The sequence below is a fragment of the Prunus persica genome, chromosome G1 (genome assembly GCF_000346465.2).
Source record: "Prunus persica cultivar Lovell chromosome G1, Prunus_persica_NCBIv2, whole genome shotgun sequence".
Lineage (NCBI taxonomy): Eukaryota > Viridiplantae > Streptophyta > Magnoliopsida > Rosales > Rosaceae > Prunus > Prunus persica.
In genome coordinates, this window is record NC_034009.1 from 28985023 (window position 1) to 29003441 (window position 18419).

General features: G+C 37.3%; 2 protein-coding genes across 2 annotated transcripts; one reads left to right on the forward strand and one right to left on the reverse strand.

Annotated features, from left to right (window-relative positions):
* LOC109947944 (cytochrome P450 CYP749A22-like) lies at nt 372-2580 on the forward strand. The gene is made up of 5 exons (XM_020559756.1): nt 372-760; nt 865-1088; nt 1186-1418; nt 1511-1889; nt 1981-2580. Exons 1-5 carry the CDS (start codon nt 478-480, stop codon nt 2407-2409), a joined length of 1548 nt encoding a protein of 515 aa, XP_020415345.1. The 5' UTR covers nt 372-477; the 3' UTR covers nt 2410-2580.
* Nucleotides 3800-5955, reverse strand: LOC18788160 (cytochrome P450 CYP749A22). Its single transcript, XM_007224093.2, has 5 exons — nt 5596-5955; nt 5273-5496; nt 4943-5175; nt 4430-4808; nt 3800-4348 (listed from the first exon to the last, which is right to left on the reverse strand). Exons 1-5 carry the CDS (start codon nt 5879-5881, stop codon nt 3920-3922), a joined length of 1551 nt encoding a protein of 516 aa, XP_007224155.2. The 5' UTR covers nt 5882-5955; the 3' UTR covers nt 3800-3919.

Genomic DNA, 18419 nt, shown 5'->3' on the forward strand with positions numbered 1-18419 from the left:
TACGCAAGTTTCAACAACCAAGTGTTTAATAAACCTTAGTCAACACAGAAGGTAGCTATCAGAGCTGCTGTCCTGTCCCACTATTTATTATGATTCTCCTAACATGGATACATTCGTACTCGTACGTGAGCTGAGATTCCAATATATCTATATATATATATATATATACGTCATGTTTTTAATGCGCCGACAATGCTAGCTTTAGGTTTTTCAACAAGTCACCGTGATCAATGACGCCATATGATATGTATAAACATATATACAATATTCCCTGCCTTTCATTGTCTATTAGAAGCTAAGAGACGCATTTTTGAGGTCAACGATGGCAACGTGTTTCCAAAGTAATATTTATTATCAACATAGAGCAAGAGACTTGTTAAGAGCTAGAAGCTTGTTAAAGAACACAAGAAGAAGAAAACTAAGAAACAGAGGAGAGCTACAGCCAAGGAGGAGATCAAGAGAGAACAATTAGAAAAAATGAGTTGGTGCAGAGAGCCGGTGATCCTTCTCTCAAGCTTTCTGTGTCTGTCGCTGTTGCTAGCTCTCGTCAAGATGTTTGAAAAGCTATGGTGGAAGCCGGTTCGCATACAGAAGTTGATGGCTCTGCAGGGGATCAAAGGCCCTTCTTACAGACTTATCCATGGAAACACCAAAGAAATCTCCAATATGAAAAAGGAAGCTATGAGCAGGCCCAAGAGCTTATCACATGATATCTTTCCTCAAGTTCAACCTCATATTCAGTTATGGACCAAGTTATATGGTAAAGAAAGAAACTCTTCTTCCTTCACCTATGGTTTATTTTTTCTGTTTTCTTTTTGAATCTTAATTAGCTGCAAAATAAACTTTGGTAATCTTTGGAAACAGGGAAGAATTATCTTCAATGGCATGGCTCTAAAGCTCAGCTGGTCATTACGGAACCTGAAATATGCAAAGAGATACTGAATAACAAAGACGGGGCTCTTCAAAAAACAGAGACTCTAGGATATGTGAAGAAGTTATTAGGAGATGGCCTCACGAGATCCTCAGGTGAAAAATGGTCCAAGTTGCGAAAGCTGGCCAACCATGCCTTCCATGGAGAGAGCTTAAAAGTAACTTCCTAAAGTTATTGTTGGTGATTCTTTCTTCCAACAGCATTTTTCTAAAAGTGAAACAGAATAAGTAAAATTTTCCGACTGTGTTGATCAGAGTATGATTCCAGCGATGATAGCTAGCGGCGAGACGATGCTTGAAAGGTTGAAGAACCATGAAGGCAAAGAGATTGAAGTGTATGACGAATTCAGGTTCTTCACTTCAGAAGTGATTTCCAGAACAGCATTTGGCAGCAGCTACTTGGAAGGGAAGAACATCTTTGAGATGTTGATGAAGTTATCCTTCTTGACATTCAAAAATGCTCTCAAACTTAGGTTTCCTGGTATCAGGTAACTCAGGCTTGTTATGCATCAAACTCAGTTTTCTTCTAAGCTTGCAGAGAATATTGATCACATCAATGTTCTTTCATTCAATGTTGCAGTAAGATCTTTAAAACCAGAGATGAAATCGAATCAGCAGAGCTTGAGACAGGAATACGCGATAGCGTAATGGAGGTCATTAAGAAAAGAGAAAAGAAGGCAATGGCTGGAGAGGAAGACGGTTTTGGAAGTGATTTTCTTGGATTGCTTTTAAAGGCTCACCATGACACCAATGAGAAGCAGAGGATTTCAGTGGACGATTTGGTCGACGAGTGCAAGACTTTTTACTTTGCTGGACAAGAAACCACTAATTCTCTGCTTGCTTGGACTGTATTTCTTCTGGCCCTCCATAGAGATTGGCAAGAGGAAGCAAGAAAGGAGGTCCTGCAACTATTTGGCAAACAAACTCCACACCCTGAGGGCATTTCCAAGCTCAAAACAGTAAGAAAATATATTAGTGAATTAATTGTTTGCTTTTAAGCTTGAAATGCTGATTTGTTGTCTAATTTTGACTTGGATGCATGCAATGCAGATGAGTATGATTATCAATGAGTCTCTGAGATTATACTCTCCTGTTATTTCCTTCGAAAGGAAAGCCGCGAGGGAAGTTAGACTGAGAAATCTCATAGTCCCTGCTAATGTTGAACTGCAAATCCCAAACCTAGCATTTCATCATGATGCTAAATTTTGGGGAGCAGACGTGCACCTTTTCAAACCAGAGCGATTCTCAGAAGGGGTTGCTAAAGCTACCAAGGATAACATGGTCGCATTCTTGCCCTTTGGAATGGGACCTCGAACTTGTGTGGGCTTCAATTTTGCAACCATTGAAGTAAAGATTGCTCTGTCAATGATTCTACAACACTACTCCTTCACCCTTTCCCCAGCCTACGTTCACTCCCCGTTTCATTTTCTTACAGTTAGGCCACAACATGGTGTTCGAGTAACGCTACATCCGCTGTGAGCTGTGTAAACCATGTGGAGGTGTAATGGTCAAAACCTGAATAGAATTTCGTATAATTTTGCACTTGGTTTACCAAGGCATTATTAATGTCTTTGTTGATATATATCAGGGAGTTTATTTTGTTTTGAGTACAGAAACAGAAGTGAACATTTATCAATTTATTGGCAGTAAGTACCAGAAATCCACGGGAAATGGTTTTTCACAACAGAGCAGACTATAGTGGAAGTTTAATCATAGCCCAAAAACATGCATTACGGAAGGCCCAAATCTGATACACGAAAAGGCCCATTTTCAAAACTTGGGCCTCCTTTGGTTGGCAATTAGGAACCCCTTTTCAAAAATTGGGATTGAATCTGAACATTTGAATTGGAAACTTGGAAACTTGGAAACTTGGAAACTTGAAAACTTGTTTGGTATTAAAAATTGGAAACCTGTATTCTCAGGCATTTGCTCGAACATGTTGTCTGCATAAAACAACAAATCCATCCACTAATTTCAAAAGCTTCCAAAATCAGATTGAAAAGTGGAAGAATTAAAAGGAAATTCTGGAAGAGCAAAGACGAAGCCAAAGTGAATCTTTTTGAGGAAAAATTGATTATGAATCCGATGCCAAACGCACCATTAGATTTCAACAATTATGATTTAATATCCTTAAATATAAAACACTAACGTGACAAATAAAAAAATGTCAAGAAAAAATAATGAATGTGGGCGAGCATTATTGTACTTATCTACCACCAATCATCAACAATTAAGAATTAATATCCTTAAGCATCAAGAAAAATAATAACGTGCCAAATAAAATAACAAAAGTTTAAGTCTTTGCCCCCTTATTTCGTTAAACAAAACATAAAAAGAAGGTTAAGTCTGAGAATAAGTATATAGACTTTGTTTTAAAAAATAAGCAAAATAATAATGAATGTTCACATGGACAAAAAAATAATAAAAAATAAAAAATCAAAGCATGTTTAGTCAAGCAAATGTGTCGCCTAGGTTTCCGTATTTGCCTTTTCAAGTTGAAAGATTCTCTGTCATGATTTTTAAAATCGAGTACAATTAATTAGATATATCTCATGTGTTAAAATAATTAGGATGAAGAAATTTTGAATATGAAAGACCAACTTGGTGTTGAAATAAGCAAGGAGCTTGAGGCCTCGTTTGATATCCCTGTTAAAAGAAAGTTTATTTTTCTTGTTAAGAGGACTACACTAGACTAGCAAAATACCTCGATTCATGTGCAATCAAGATTAGAATCTGACAATGCCAGTTATTGAAGTATTATGCTTTGCTTGAATTGTTTGGCCTTGCAATGCCTCTTGGCATTGATATTTTTTTTTCTGGGCAACTTAGTTTTAGTAGAGCTTCGAAACAATTAATGGGCTATAACCAATTATGTCCCTGATGGGGCATGAAATTAAAACATTTTGAATTTATTCTTTCAAATGATCCAGAGGAATTAATTCAAGTACAACATTTATTGAAATGAATGAAATATTCTGGTCTTCACAGTTCACAGTGAGTGTAGAATGACTGGAACTCCACGCTGTGGGCGAACTGTCATAAACTGAATGGGAGAGTGGACATAACCAGGGGAAAGGGTGAAGCTGTAGCGCTGTAGAATCATTGCCAGGGCAATCTTTGCTTCCACGATTGCGAAGTTCATGCCCACGCAAGTTCGAGGGCCCAATCCAAAAGGTATGAATGCCACTATGTTGTTGTTAGTAGCTTTAGCAACCCCTTCTGAGAATCTCTCTGGTTTGAAAACGTTCACGTCTTCTCCCCAATATGTGGGATCATGATGAAGTGATAGATTTGGGACGTGCACTTCAACATTAGCCGGAACAACCATCTTTCCCAGCCTTACTTCCTTGTCTGTTTCCCTAACAAGGGAAACAACTGGAGGATATAGCCTTAGAGATTCATTCAGGATCATACTCATCTGCATAATGAAAGGAGGATTTCAAAACTTAACCACTGATTTAGATACATAAGTTAGCAATTAACTGATTGAGTTTCTTACCGTTTTTAGTTTGTTGAGGCCATCAGGGTTTGGATTTTCTTTTCCAAATAATTGTAAGACCTCCTTTCTTGCTTCCTCTTGCCAATCCGTATCGAGTGCAAGAAGAAAGATGGTCCAAGCAAGCAAAGAATTAGTGGTTTCTTGTCCAGCAAAGTAAAACGTTTTGCATTCATCAACGATGTCATCCACCGAAATCCTCTGGTTTTCATTGGTATCATGATGAGCCTTCAAAAGTACTCCAAGAAAATCATGCCCAAACCCGTCAGCGTCTCCAGTCTTTGCCATACTTTCTCTTTTCCTAACAATCCCTGCTATGATGTCGCGTATTCCTTTCTCAAGCTTCTCCGACTTGATCTCATCACTGGTTTTGTAAAACCGACTGCAAATTTTGAACAAAAGACTAAACATGAGAAGTGACAACTCCAACATTACTAATGTTGTGAATGGAAAATATTCCACAGCTATAACATAACCTCATTGATTCTTTAGGATCATTAAGTTAAAAGAAGCTACCTGATGATAGGAAGTCTGAGACTGAAATTATTTTTGAATATAAGGAAGGTCAACTGCCCCAGCATTTCAAAAATGTTCTTCCCGTCTAAGTAGCTGGTGCCAAATGCTGTCCTGGAAATAACTTCTGAGGTGAACAACCTAAATTCTTCGTACACCTCGATCTCCTTGCCTTCATGATTTACCCACCTTTCTAGCATTGTCTCAGAGCTAGTTATCATTTCTGGAATCATACTCTGGTAACACAAGATCATCATGCAGTCAATTAGCAAATTTTACATTCAATATAATAATATGTCTATATATATAAACAAACTGTACAGAAGAACTTACTTTTAAGCTCTCTCCATGGAAGGCATGGTTGGCCAGCTTTCTTAACTTGACCCATTTTTCACCTTCTGCCATGGAAATGCTGTCTCCTAATAACTTCTTCACGTAGCCTTGGGACTTCTGTTTTCGGAAGAGTTTATCTTTGTTGTTCATGACCTCTTTGGACAACTCAGGTTCCGCAATCACCAACTGAGGTTGAGTACCATGCCATTGAAGAAAATTGGTCCCTGTTGCAACAAAATCACTAAATTTAATTATCTTTGAACAAATTGAGATTATAAAAAAAAAAAAAAAACCATAGTTAATGAAGAGTTTGTAAGACGTACCAAATATCTTGGACCATTTGTGAGTATGAGGCTGGACTGCAGGGAATATGTCATGTGATAAACTTCTGGGCCTGCTCATGGCTTCCTTTTTCAAGCTCATGATTTCTTTGGTGTTTCCATGGATAAGTCTGTAAAAAGGGCCTTTGACTCCCTGGAGATCCATGAATTTCTGGAAGCGATTTGGGGTCCACCATTGCTTGTAAAAGAGCCTGATGAGAGCTACAAGGAACACAAATAGCATGCTTGAAACAATGATTACTGGCATTCCGATTCCGAACCAACCCATTTTTACTAGCTTCTTTCTTCTTCTTCGTTTGGGTAAATCGGATGTGCCAAAACCCAAGAGACAATTCTAGCTTGTTTTTCTAGCTTGCATGTCAGTTTGCTGTGTACTGCATGTGACTCTCTTCAGTTTATATAGTAAATGCTTGGGCGTATTTCGTTGAAATAAAATAAAATAAAATCAGATGGCAATCTTTGAATACTTGGGAGTGTTTCGTTGACATGACGAGTGACCATGTGGTTATTGAATTATCATGTAGCAGAGAAACCCACTGGCACTGCCTAATAGTATGATCTATACGTCATTTGTTCACATAAAATATTTGTCACGTCAGTTGATAACCAAACTCTAGCCCAGTGGAAGGGCCTTGACTTGCTAATGGGTGGTCTCATGTTTGTACCTCATGGGCATTGTGATAGTGTGTGTGAGAAAACCCTATTGATTCTCTGTATTTTTTTAATAGAAATTCTGGTATTGTATTCATAATTAAGTCAAAAAAGTAACTAACAACAAAATGACAATTCAAACTAGTCACGAAGAGCCCCTCCCTTGTAATTTAGATATCGCTTGCACTAAAAGAAAATAAAAAATGGAAGAGCTAGCGCTTAAAACTAAGCTTATCACGAGCAGCATGCCAGCGTCGCTACTTGATAGGCGTATAATACGTTGACGTGTCTAGTATTATTGAATTAGAATCTAATGTCTATTTTTAAATGGAAAATGCTAGGGAGACCAACTTTAGATACCAACTTGTGTACCAACTCTCTAATAGAGTGTGAGACCCATTGTATTGGTGGGCTCCACCTCTATTAGAGAGTTGGTACACAAGTTGGTATCTAAAGTTGGTCTCCCTAGCATCACCCATTTTAAATATATAAAAAACTGATTAAGATATGAATTGGTGGCGAATTATTCGCACCGCGATTGATAATGAATACCCATAAAATAATTAAAAATTCAAATGGCTACCACGTACCATTAACATGGGAATTATGTTTATTATCAAATCATAAGTTAGCACGTTTAAATTGTAGACTGCTGAATGTTACAAGAATTTAGGTGAGGGAGAAAAACAATAAGATCATGAGCAAAAGAAGGAGAAACAGACACAGAAAGATTCGAATCAGTCACTACCGGCATTCTGAGCCAACTCATTTTTACTTGGCTGTTTATGTGTTTCCAGAGTCTCCTAACTTTGACTATTTAGACCCATCAATTTATAATGTTAACCAACAATATATAGTCCTCTATAGTGGAATATGCACGTTACAATTGGATTTTATTTTTATTTTTTTCGTTAGTACAAGCGATACTATAAACTATAGGAAGAGAGATTTCTCACACACACAACTAGAAATTAATTAATTAAACCTGATTACTCTGACAAAAAAAAAAAACAAACATGATTAAATGATTACCTCGTGGAAATTAACTATTAACTCTTACTTTGACTGTCATTTAAATATGGGAGACTTTGGAAAAGCCCAAAGGAGAGAGAAAATTTTTAAAAGAAGCCAAAATAGACAAAATTGCCCTTTTTTTTTTTTTGATTTCCTAAGGAATCCTTTACATTTGCATGTCTTTGGTTTGAAAGTTGAGAGGTTTTTCTGTCTTTTTTGAAAAAGCTTTGGCTTTTTCCAAAAGTGAAAGTTTTTTTATGGGTAAAACCTAAATTTACTTTTAAATATCTATTAGGAACAGTCCCGATCTCTTGGATCACAGGAGTTCAAGAGATTGTGGTCACCCACCGTTGGATATTAATCTAATGGTATAAAAAAGTTTATTAAAATGTTTATGGGTAAAACCTAAATTTACTTTTAAATATCTATTAGGAACAGTCCCGATCTCTTGGATCACAGGAGTTCAAGAGATTGTGGTCACCCACCGTTGGATATTAATCTAATGGTATAAAAAAGTTTATTAAAATGAGTGCAAGAGTGAGTGAACCGTTGAATTTACATCCAACGGTGAGTGATCACAAATTTCTTGGACCCCTGTGGTCCAAGAGATTGTGGTCACCCACCGTTGGATATTAATCTAATGGTATAAAAAAGTTTATTAAAATGAGTGCAAGAGTGAGTGAACCGTTGAATTTACATCCAACGGTGAGTGACCACAAATTTCTTGGACCCTTGTGGTCTAAGAGATCGGGACTACTCCCGATCTCTTGGACCACAGGAGTCCAAGAGATTGTGGTCACCCACCGTTGGATATTAATCTAATGGTATAAAAAAGTTTATTAAAATGAGTGCAAGAGTGAGTGAACCGTTGAATTTACATCCAACGGTGAGTGACCACAAATTTCTTGGACCCCTGTTAGGAAATACATAACATACTAGGAAGTTGTCTTCGAGTTTGGCAAAATCTAAAGAGTCCTGCTATTCCCACCCCCTTATCTTATTTTCCCACCCACCTTATCTTCAAAATTTTAAAAGCAAATTTACCCTATTGTAAAATGACTTTTAAGGACTTAACTCTAAGTTAACATTATTAAGTCAAGAAAATAAAAGTCAAAATAAAAACAGAAAATTAGAATAAATAAATAAAAACAGAAAATTAGAATAAATAAATAAAAGAGCCCAGAAAACAACCCTCAGACTACCCACCCAACCCCGTGACAACCAAGATTGATTGATGTTAAGAAATAGTTAAATTGGAAACTTGGAGGAATAAAGGGCCATGAAGTTGCTGATATTGATGAAGACTAGGGTGAGCGACTTTGGCAGGCAATGCAGTCGAAGTGTCGTCTTAGATCTGGGCCAATTGATGTAATATTTCTCGTGGTTTGATTGAAATGGAGAGAGGAGAAGAATGTTAGATTGGGGTTTGAAGGTGTTGTTCAATACAACTGAAATAATGGTGAAAGAGACATGAGGAGGAGGACGGAGGAAGGGAGGCTTGGCCCGAGGTGGAAGGTATGGGTGGTTCTTGTTAAGGTTTGATGGAGTGTGCGGTGGGTGGCTGCTGAAAACCTTTTATTTTTTATTTAAATTTTTCGGACTCAATCAATAGTGTTAAGTTAGGGTTAAAAGTGTTAAGTGAATAGAAGAGTATTTTAGGAATAATGGTGGGTGCAAAGATAGGATTGTGATTTTTCAAATTTTCATGGGGGGTGGGTGGGGAAATAGGACAGGTGGGTGGAAATAGCAACACTCAACAAGTGTGTGGAAATAGCAGCACTCAATCTAAAATAATTTCGCACATGCCAACGAAATTAAATTAAAAAAAAATTATTTCTACTACCAGTCCTTGAGGTTTTCGGTGTTTTCATAAAATCCATGAAGTTTAAAAAATTACACGAACACCCTTTGAGGTTTTAAATTATTTTCACAAAATTCCTTTCCATTGATTTTTCATCCAAAATTGATGATTTTATATATAAAAAAATTCTCCAAATGAAAAAGTTAGTCTTTGAGATTAGATTGCAAATACATTCATTCAAGTTAATTTTGTCACTTGTATAAGTTTTCTTTTATAAAATCATATTTTTTGGATGAACAATCAATGAAAAAGGATTTTGTGAAAATAATTAATTTGAAACCCCGGGGGTATTCATATTATTTTTTAAACCTCATGGAGTTTTGTGAAAACACCGAAAATTTCAGGGAGTGTTAATGTAAATAACTAAAAATATATATATATTTCAAAACAAACTATAGAGTAAAGTGTAGTCGTAGAGGAGTGAAGTTTGGTTTGAAGAACCTCCTGATTTCATTCAGCTAAACATGAACCACTACTAGAAAATCAGCCACTACCCACTGATCTAGATACAAATTCATAAAAGTAGCTTTTAAATTTTTTTTGGAAACTAATAATCCCACGCCTATTAAAGATTTTTGAGATAGACATTAGTGTGTAATACAAACTAGTTCCGCACTTGCGAGAGGTTTTTTTTTTTTTTTTTTAAAATTAAAATTTATTTTAGAATTAAAAAAATAAGGGAGCTTTAGTTTTAAAACACAACATAGTTTACTAATTTGGAAGATAGTAATACAATTTCATCTAATTCGCATAAGGCAAAAGACCAAATTGTGGTACCTAATTTTACAAAAATATCATTAAAACATATCAAAATTACACATAATGCCACTCCTTCTAAGGCAAGCATACTATGCCACATGTCCATATCTAGCCAATCATATCTCGCCGCCGACCACCACTGCCGGAATCCTGCCGCCGGCCACCACCGCCGGCCACCACCACCGGACTTCCGCCGCCGGACTCCCGCTGCCGGCCACTTGCCACCACCACCGTTGGCCGCCATCGCCTGCCACCGTCTGTAGATGACCAACTCTGTTGCCCTTTATTCACCTTTTAAAAAAAAGATTGTGTCATTGAATAGACTCGAACCTTGACCCTCAAAGGAGGAAGGCTCACTCACAAACCACTACACCAAACTTGATTTTGTAATATTTATTCAATTATACAATATTTATATAAACAATCAATGGTTTATTAAAAAAAATAATAATAAAAAGCATTTCAACACTTATTCACACAAAAACTGCAAATAAAAACAGAAACTGCAACAAAAATGTTATGTTAAAAAAACAAAAACAAAAACGAAAACAGCTACAAAAACAATTGTAATTAAATGAAAACTGCAATGCAGTTTCCGGTTTTCAAAAGTCCAATTTTGAGTTCTCTTGCTCTTAGGTATTTCTACTCTTCTCTTGCCCACCTAATTCCTCATCTAGGTAGCTTCTACTCTTTAAATTGGTGAGGTTGAAGACCAAGGAAAGAGCAAAAATCCAATTGTAATTAAATGAAAACTGTAATGCAGTTTCCGAAACTACAATGCAGTTTCCAAAAGTCCAATTTTGAGTTCTCTTGCCCACCCAATTCCTCATCTGGGTAGCCTCTACTCTTCAAATTGGTGAGATTGAAGGCCAAGAAAAGAGCAAAAATCCAATTGTAATTACAAAAACTGCAATGCAGTTTCCAAAACTGCAATGCAGTTTCCAAAACTGTAATGTAGTTTCTGAAACTGCAATGTAGTTTGTGCAAAACTATAATGCAGAACTTGTATAAAATTTTACTGAACTAAAGCTTAAATGGTATTGCAAAATATCATATGACAGTGATGTCATAAACAACAAGCATCTCTATCCTAAGAACCGCAATATGATCTCAAGTTTCCAGGTCGAAATGGAAAATATAGCTAGAAACAAAACAAAATTGAAATATGCATTGCTGCAAACTAAATAATTTAGATAGCAAACTCCACAAGTACAAAGAGAAGGGAATCAAATCAACACTAGCTTAACAACTCAATAACCAACAACCTATGGATTACGGGGCAAAACCTCCAATGTATCTCTACCAAGCATAAAAAAATCACAAATAAAAGATATCATGAAAATGTAAAGTAATTACTAGTCAAAACCCAGGCATCAAAATTCTGTAAACCAGTAAAGAATCACTGGTGAAACCCACAAATAAATGAAGGTGTCAAATAGCAGTAAACATCTAGCATGTAATCAAATAGAAGATTTCAGAATCAAATGAGACAACACAGTCAAAGGGATTACCAGGTATGGAAAAATTGAACACAGGAGGTAAAACTGCAGACTTCCAGGTATAAGCAAAGTTGTTTGTGTTACCAGCCTACAGCAATTTCAAAGTAAAAAAGAAAAAACAAAAACAAAAAAATAAAAAACAAAAAAACAAAAAACAAAAACAAAACTTTCAATAAGAACTTGAAAGTAATATTCAGACGTATTTATAGACATGAAGGAGGGCAATACATGTGTGGTAAGTGATAATGCCACCAGGTTTTCAGATGAAGAAAAGCTACCACTCTAATACATTCATAAACGAACTCAAACACAACAAAGTAGCCACAGTTCAAATCTCAAAACAACACCACCGAAATTAAACAAAAAAAATCTCAAGAAAAGCCCATTTCCAAGTAATTCAATCACATAATATAAAAACCAGAACACACCAGATTCAAAAACATCACAATAATTAGCATAGGTTTTGAATTACCGCAGGAGACGGAGATCTATTAGGCCGAGTCACCGAAATAGCAGGAGGAGCCTTTGAGCTTTGCGAATTCACCGGCATCGATCCTCCAATTGCTTCTCCATGGATGGGAAAACGCCTTCTCCGCCAGCAATCGTGACGCCAGGCCAGGACGAGCCGTCATCAATTGCTTCTCCGCTAGAAAATAGAAACGCTTTCTCTGTCATTGATTGCTTCTCCGCCGGAAAACGATGGAAGACGCCTTCTCCGCCGTCGATCCTCTTCTTGCTTCTCTGCAGGAAAAGGCCTCCAAAGCTGGGCGTGATATGGCTCCCATATAAAATAAAAGGGGTAAAAATGTTATTTCAAATACAAATTAAACAAGCTTAAAGAGCACATGGGTAGGGCTATTGGCTTTTAAAAAAATAAAATTTAAAACTCATCCACTATATCTAAAACAAAAATAGATAATGTATCATATGCTAATTACTAAAGTTTTTAATGACTATACACTAATTTTTCTAAAAAATAATGAGTAGTAGTGTTCCATAAAAATAGGATCCATTATCTGATTTTAATTTTAATTTTAATTTTTTTTAAATATGAAAAGTGTGAATTTACTATATTATCCTCATTTAATTAATAATTTCAATTCTTAATGTTTACATTAACCAAAAGCATTTTTTAATATTTTAAATATTTCACTATTTTCTGTCTTTTGCTTTATATATATAGATAAAGTAATTTTCATTTTTCCTCTTAATATTTGGGCCTCTTTTATCAGTCCCCAACACTCCTAGGAAACTTATAAAAAAGACAAAAAAAAATTCAATTACAAATTGTATGCCATCTGACACAAACTCAGTCAAACTCATTGGTGGGACTCTGTAAAAGAATGGTTTGTTAAACTTCAAGGTTAAACCTCCGGGTATATTTTTTTTTCCCTAAGAAAACAAGAAAATAAATTCTATGTGATTCATAGATAATTGGCCCACAGGTTGCTCAGTGAAAATAAATGGTTATGGTGTCGAAATGTAACCATGTTTACGAAGCATCTTGTATACTTGGACAAATCGTCAAATAAGAAAAGGGCTAAAGTTATAAATAGGGATGGTAATGGGTCGGGGTAAGGGTTGGGTATGATAATACTATCCCTATTCACGTTCTCCATTTCCGCCTCAGTCCTTGAACCCATCCCCGTTTATTAGGTTTCGGGGAATCCCCATCCCCGTCCTCGTCGGGAAACTATCCCCCATACCCGCCCCGAATCCTCGATTTTTTTGCATAAAAAAATATTTATCATATATTTTAACATTAAGTTTCATATTAAATTATCATTAACACGTCCAAATTAACTATAAAGTTCAACTCAACTATTCAAAATCACATCAATATGAAATTTCATAGAAAATTAGGAAGAGTTAGTAGAGGGAAGTAAACTTAAGGTTAAACATAAATATTATAATTATTTATTTATTTATTTAAATATAAACATATATATTTTTTGGTCGGGTTTGGGGATGGGGCGCCAATACCATCCCCTCCCTATACCCGTCGGGGATTTTTCAAGTTCAAGGATCCCTGTACCCGATACCCATTTAGTCCCGAAATCTCTCCCCGTTAAGGTCGGGGACCCGACGGGGACCCGCTCTACGGGAATTTTTGTCATCCCTAGTTATAAAGGAGATCAACTTGTATGGGAAGAAATCCAAACTTGGAAGGCAGATGTCTGACATTTGTAGATCTGGGGTGGAAGAGTTGATGAGAGGAGTAAATGCAGTCCAACCATTGGTTTCAAGAGGAGTAATGGGAAGGCTTGGCTCTCTAAAGTTGACTCTATGGGGAGTTTTTCTAGTCATCTGTTATCAACGCTCGGGCCATTTCTCCCATCAAGACAACAAACACTTTCTTTGTCCCTGGAGCCCACTCACAAACCAAGCTGTTTTTAGAATTTTGCCTTCTCGAAAATAAAAAGCTACCAGCCCACAAACAAAGACCACAAAGAAATCCCTATCCTTTGTTTTATGCGTTGAAGACTGGTGGTACAAGATGGCTGAAGCTCGAAAGGAAGATCTGGTAATAAGGTTGGAGGAATCGCTGGGCATATCAAATTTAGAGAGTGGGCCAAAACTGGCAGGAGCAATCATAGCAAGGAAAATCCCAAACAGAGGAGCAATAAAAACAATCCTTCAGAATGCGTGGGCTCTCTTCGGAGAAGCAAAAATTTCTTATATTAAGGATAATCTTTTCACTGTGGTGGTTCAAGATGAAGATATGACTGATCAGATTATAAACGAAGGTCCCTGGTCTGTAATGGGTTTCTATTTCAATGTTCAACGTTGGCCAAGCAACATGGCCATAAAGGAACTGCCACTTCACAAGGTGGCTTACTAGATCCAAGCCCATGGGATCCCTTTGAATTTACTCACTGCAGCAGTGGCGGATCCAGAAATTTTCATTTTGGGGGTCAACGTATAAAAGGTTAAAAAAAAATTCTATACAAAATAAACTCATCGAAATGAAACGATAATATTCTAATTCATAGTTAATAGATAAAACCATGCAAAACACTCATGTTCTTTAGAACTGCATCAACTTCAAAAAATAGATACACATTGCAATAAACCAGAAATATCTCTAGTAAACCCAAAAAAACAAAAAAAACAAAAACAACAAAAACAACAACAACAACTTCTTCATCTCAAATCCTCATCCTTCTCTTCTTGATACACGAGTTTGTAAGACCTTCACAAGCTTAGCATAGTCTTGATTTCTCCTCTCTAGTGCTTGTATATGTCCGTTCGATTGCTTGAGTTTCTCCTGCAAGTCAGCGATCTCTGCCTTCAAGGTTGTGACTAAAGCAGTCAACGAGACACACTCTTGGTTCCTCTCTAGCAGATGCAATCCTACATTTGCTGCCGAAGCAACACAGTGAGCACTAAAATAATTTGCCTCGTCCATTGCAGTTTTGTCAATATTGAAGGACAAAGATAATTTTGGCTAAGTATGAAAAATGCTTTTTCTGAATTATCATTTTCTGAAGATAATTTTTTGCGGCTTTCATTTCCTACATATCAAATAAAAAATCTGATTTTATGAGATTTTTATATGAAGTATATATTGACTTAATAAACATTTATTTTTATTTCAAATTGCATGTTGAACTACAACCAATTTTTCATATTGTGATTTGGTTGGAATTTGATTTTCTAGTATTTTTATTTCAATCCAAATGGGGGTTACTTCATTATTTACATTGTAAACTTAAGTAAATGGAGTAATAAAAAAGTAAATGAAAGTAAAAGGACAAAGACGTTTACTTAAATGTTGAAAATTGAAATAAGGCAATTTGTACAACGTCGTTTTGGCCAGATTAAAATTTTTTTTATTTAAAAAAACAAGCCTTTAGTAAAACGACGTCGTTTTGACGTCCAGCGAACAAACAAATATGAAGGCGCGCGCGTTTTGGCTGTGGTTTAATGGGACGACGTCGTTTTGATGTCGAGCTAACAAAAAAAAGAAGGCGCGCACTGCACTATGTGCTTCTTCTCCTTCCTCTGCATTGCGCGTGATGTGCTTCTTCTTTGGGGCATTTCGTCGAACACTTTGCGAGGGTCAACTTTAGCAATTCTAATGGAGGATTTCAGAGGTTGTAGGGGTCAATTGACCACCCTTGCTTCTCTGTGGATCCGCCCCTGCACTGCAGGGAACAGTCTAGAGATTGGTGAAAAGCTGGGAGAGGTAAAAGAAGTTGAAGACCCTTAGCAGAAAGGTTCAAGAGGCTTCTTATGCATGAGAGTTCTGATTGATTCCAACAATCCCCTCCCTCAAGGATTCTGGCTGCCTCGTGCTGAAAGACAGGGTATATGGGTGGAATTCAAATTTGAGTGACTGTCAGATTTCTGTTTCAACTGTGGTAAGCTTGGTCATCTTCAGAGGAATTGCAGCTCCAGTAATAGCCAATCGAACAACTCTGAACTTACAGCCTATGGTGAATGGATGAAAACCAGAGCAATTCGTGATAGTAAAGCTCCAATCAACACACAAGCTCTGAGAGGAGTTCGGAAGAGGAGCTGCATCCTTGCCATACTGCTGACACAACGGATCCTTCCGTAGCCAACTCAAGTCACAGAAGACGTATGTTAGAAGCAAGAGGTAAAGAAGCTGCTTATTCCTCAAAGTTAAATACTAAATTGCAAATTTTCAACTGGAACTTAGAGGGTGTCAAGTTAGAGGTAAGGGCAAGAAATGATCGGGTTATTTTAGTGGAGGAGAACTGCCCAAGCCATTGGCTATGGCCCACGGGGAGGGTGGGACCTATTTCTTTTGAAGAAGGCCTAAAATGGGCCAAGACTCATATTGCCTTTGGAAAGCATTATGTCACTAATTGGGCCGCAACTGGACCTTTAGAGAGAAGGCAGAACGAGGAGAATATGGGTCTCACAAATGAGATATCCATTGAGCCAGTTTTTAATAGCCCGTTTGACATTATTCCTGCCCTTGCGTATCAGACCCACCATAGAGAAGTTGATGAGGCCTTTGTAAGGATGGGTCTTAAAAGAGATGCTGACCCAGAATGGCAGAAGAATAAATGAGGTTAAAAGGGCAAAGCCTCAAATGTGAGGCAAGTGTCAGAAAAAATTCAAAAAAGGAAACACAGACTGCATAGGAAGCTCTCAAGTCCAAAAAAACCAAAGAGTGCAGTGGAACCACGGAGGCTCTCTATTGATGTTTTCTTTGAGGAGGGCCTAACTGACATCCATGTTGGGGTGGCTGATGAAATTGGAGAGGGAAGGTCTCTGCAACGGGAGAATGAAAATATTGAATTGAGGATTGGCAATGGCGGCTGGCCAAAAAAAGCCACAAGAACGCCATGAGTTATTTGTCTTGGAATTGTCAGGGGCTTGGGTCGGACCTGACAATTCGATCTCTAAGGGAGATCATAAATAGAAACCGACCTGCTATTGTGTTTCTCATGGAAACAAAAGTGAAACACAATAGGCTGAAGAAGTGCAGTCAAGACATGGGTTTTTCTGAAAGCTTTTGTGTGGAATCGCATGGACAGGCTGGAGGTTTAGGGCTTTGGTGGGATAATAGCGTGGAGGTTCAGATTCCAGAATTTTCAAAAAATTTAATTGACACTGAGATAAAGGAGAAAGGTGGGGAAAGAAGTTGGCGCATTTCCTGGATTTACGGTACTCCCTATAAAGAAGAGAAAACTGATTTCTGAAGTTAGATTGGTAATTGTCTTCACCCTGGAGTGATCTTGTGGATGTGCATTGGGGATTTTGGTGAAATTATCTGGGAATTTGAAAAAAAAAAAAAAAAAGGGCATGGCCTTTAATCACAAAAGTAGAAGATATCTCCAGGATTTTATGAATCAAAAGCAGTTAATGGACATGGGGTTCCAAGGGTATGTGTATACTTGGAAAAGGCGCAGAGCTAAAGGGGTGTTGATCCAAGAGCGCCTTGATAAAGGGCTGATAAACTCTAACTGGCAGGAGGTTTGGCCATGTTCTGTTGCAATTCATCTCCTAGATGTGGGTTCTGACCATTGTCCCATTCTCATTCTAAATGAAGAAAGACAGGAAAAGGTCTCTCGTCCGTTCAAATTTGAAGCTTACTGGGTTGCTGACCCAGAATGTGGAGAAGTGAAGTGATTCACAGGAGCTGGAACATGAATAATTGGAAGGGTATAGTGACATGCTGGAGTAAAAAGCAAAGAAGGTGCAGATACGAGTTAAGAAAGTGGAGCAGAGGAAAGTATTCAAATGCTAGGTTGAAAACTGAAAAGTTAACTATTGAGCTTGAGTTGTTACAACATGACTGGGAAGAAAATGAGAGAAGAATTGAGTAGATAAAAATTGAGCTAAATGAGACATGGGGGCAAGAAGAGAGTTTTTAGAAACAGAGGTCAAGGATCCAATGGTTGAAGGAAGGAGATTTCAATACTGCGTTCTTCCACCATAGTACTCTCCAACGAAGAAGGAGAAACAGAGTGAGTAGGATTAAAGGTGTGGATGGGGTATGGGGAGAAAATGATAGTCAGGTCCAAAAGGCTTTTGAAGACTATTTCAAAAACCTATTTTTTTGATGGGGGAAAAAGAGATTTGAGGGACATTCTTTCTTTTATAACACCGGTGATTATTGAATAGATGAATAATAGCTTGTGCAGTCCAGTGTCAGATGAGGAGATTAAGGAGGCTGTTTTCCAGTTTGGAGCAAGCAAGGTGCCGGGTCCTGATGGTTTTTTCGGAATATTCTACCATAATTATTGGGAAATTATTAGAGAGGATTTGTGCAAGATGGTTAAAGCCTTTTTCCAGGGAGAATTTTCGGTGCATTGCTTAAACATGACAAAGATTGCCTTAATTCCTAAGGTCCCAAACCCAGAAGCTATCACGCAATTCCAGCCTATAGCCTTATGTAGCTTCACATATAAGATCATCTCAAAGATTCTTGCTAATCGCTTGAAGCCAATGCTTGTAGAGATCATATCCCTTCAACAGAGTGTCTTCATCCCAGGAAGATAGATACAAGACAATATTCTGTTAGCTCATGAGGCTTTTCATGC

Excerpts from the sequence above, each read along its gene's own strand:
- LOC18788160 (XM_007224093.2), bottom strand. The coding sequence starts at position 5,881 with ATGGGTTGGTTCGGAATCGGAATGCCAGTAATCATTGTTTCAAGCATG. Across the intron at positions 4,809-4,942 it reads CTCAGACTTCCTATCATCAG|TCGGTTTTACAAAACCAGTG; the intron begins GTAGCTTCTTTT and ends CAAAATTTGCAG. Across the intron at positions 4,349-4,429 it reads GCCTCAACAAACTAAAAACG|ATGAGTATGATCCTGAATGA; the intron begins GTAAGAAACTCA and ends TTCATTATGCAG.
- LOC109947944 (XM_020559756.1), top strand. The coding sequence starts at position 478 with ATGAGTTGGTGCAGAGAGCCGGTGATCCTTCTCTCAAGCTTTCTGTGT. Across the intron at positions 1,089-1,185 it reads TCCATGGAGAGAGCTTAAAA|AGTATGATTCCAGCGATGAT; the intron begins GTAACTTCCTAA and ends TGTGTTGATCAG. Across the intron at positions 1,419-1,510 it reads CTTAGGTTTCCTGGTATCAG|TAAGATCTTTAAAACCAGAG; the intron begins GTAACTCAGGCT and ends TCAATGTTGCAG.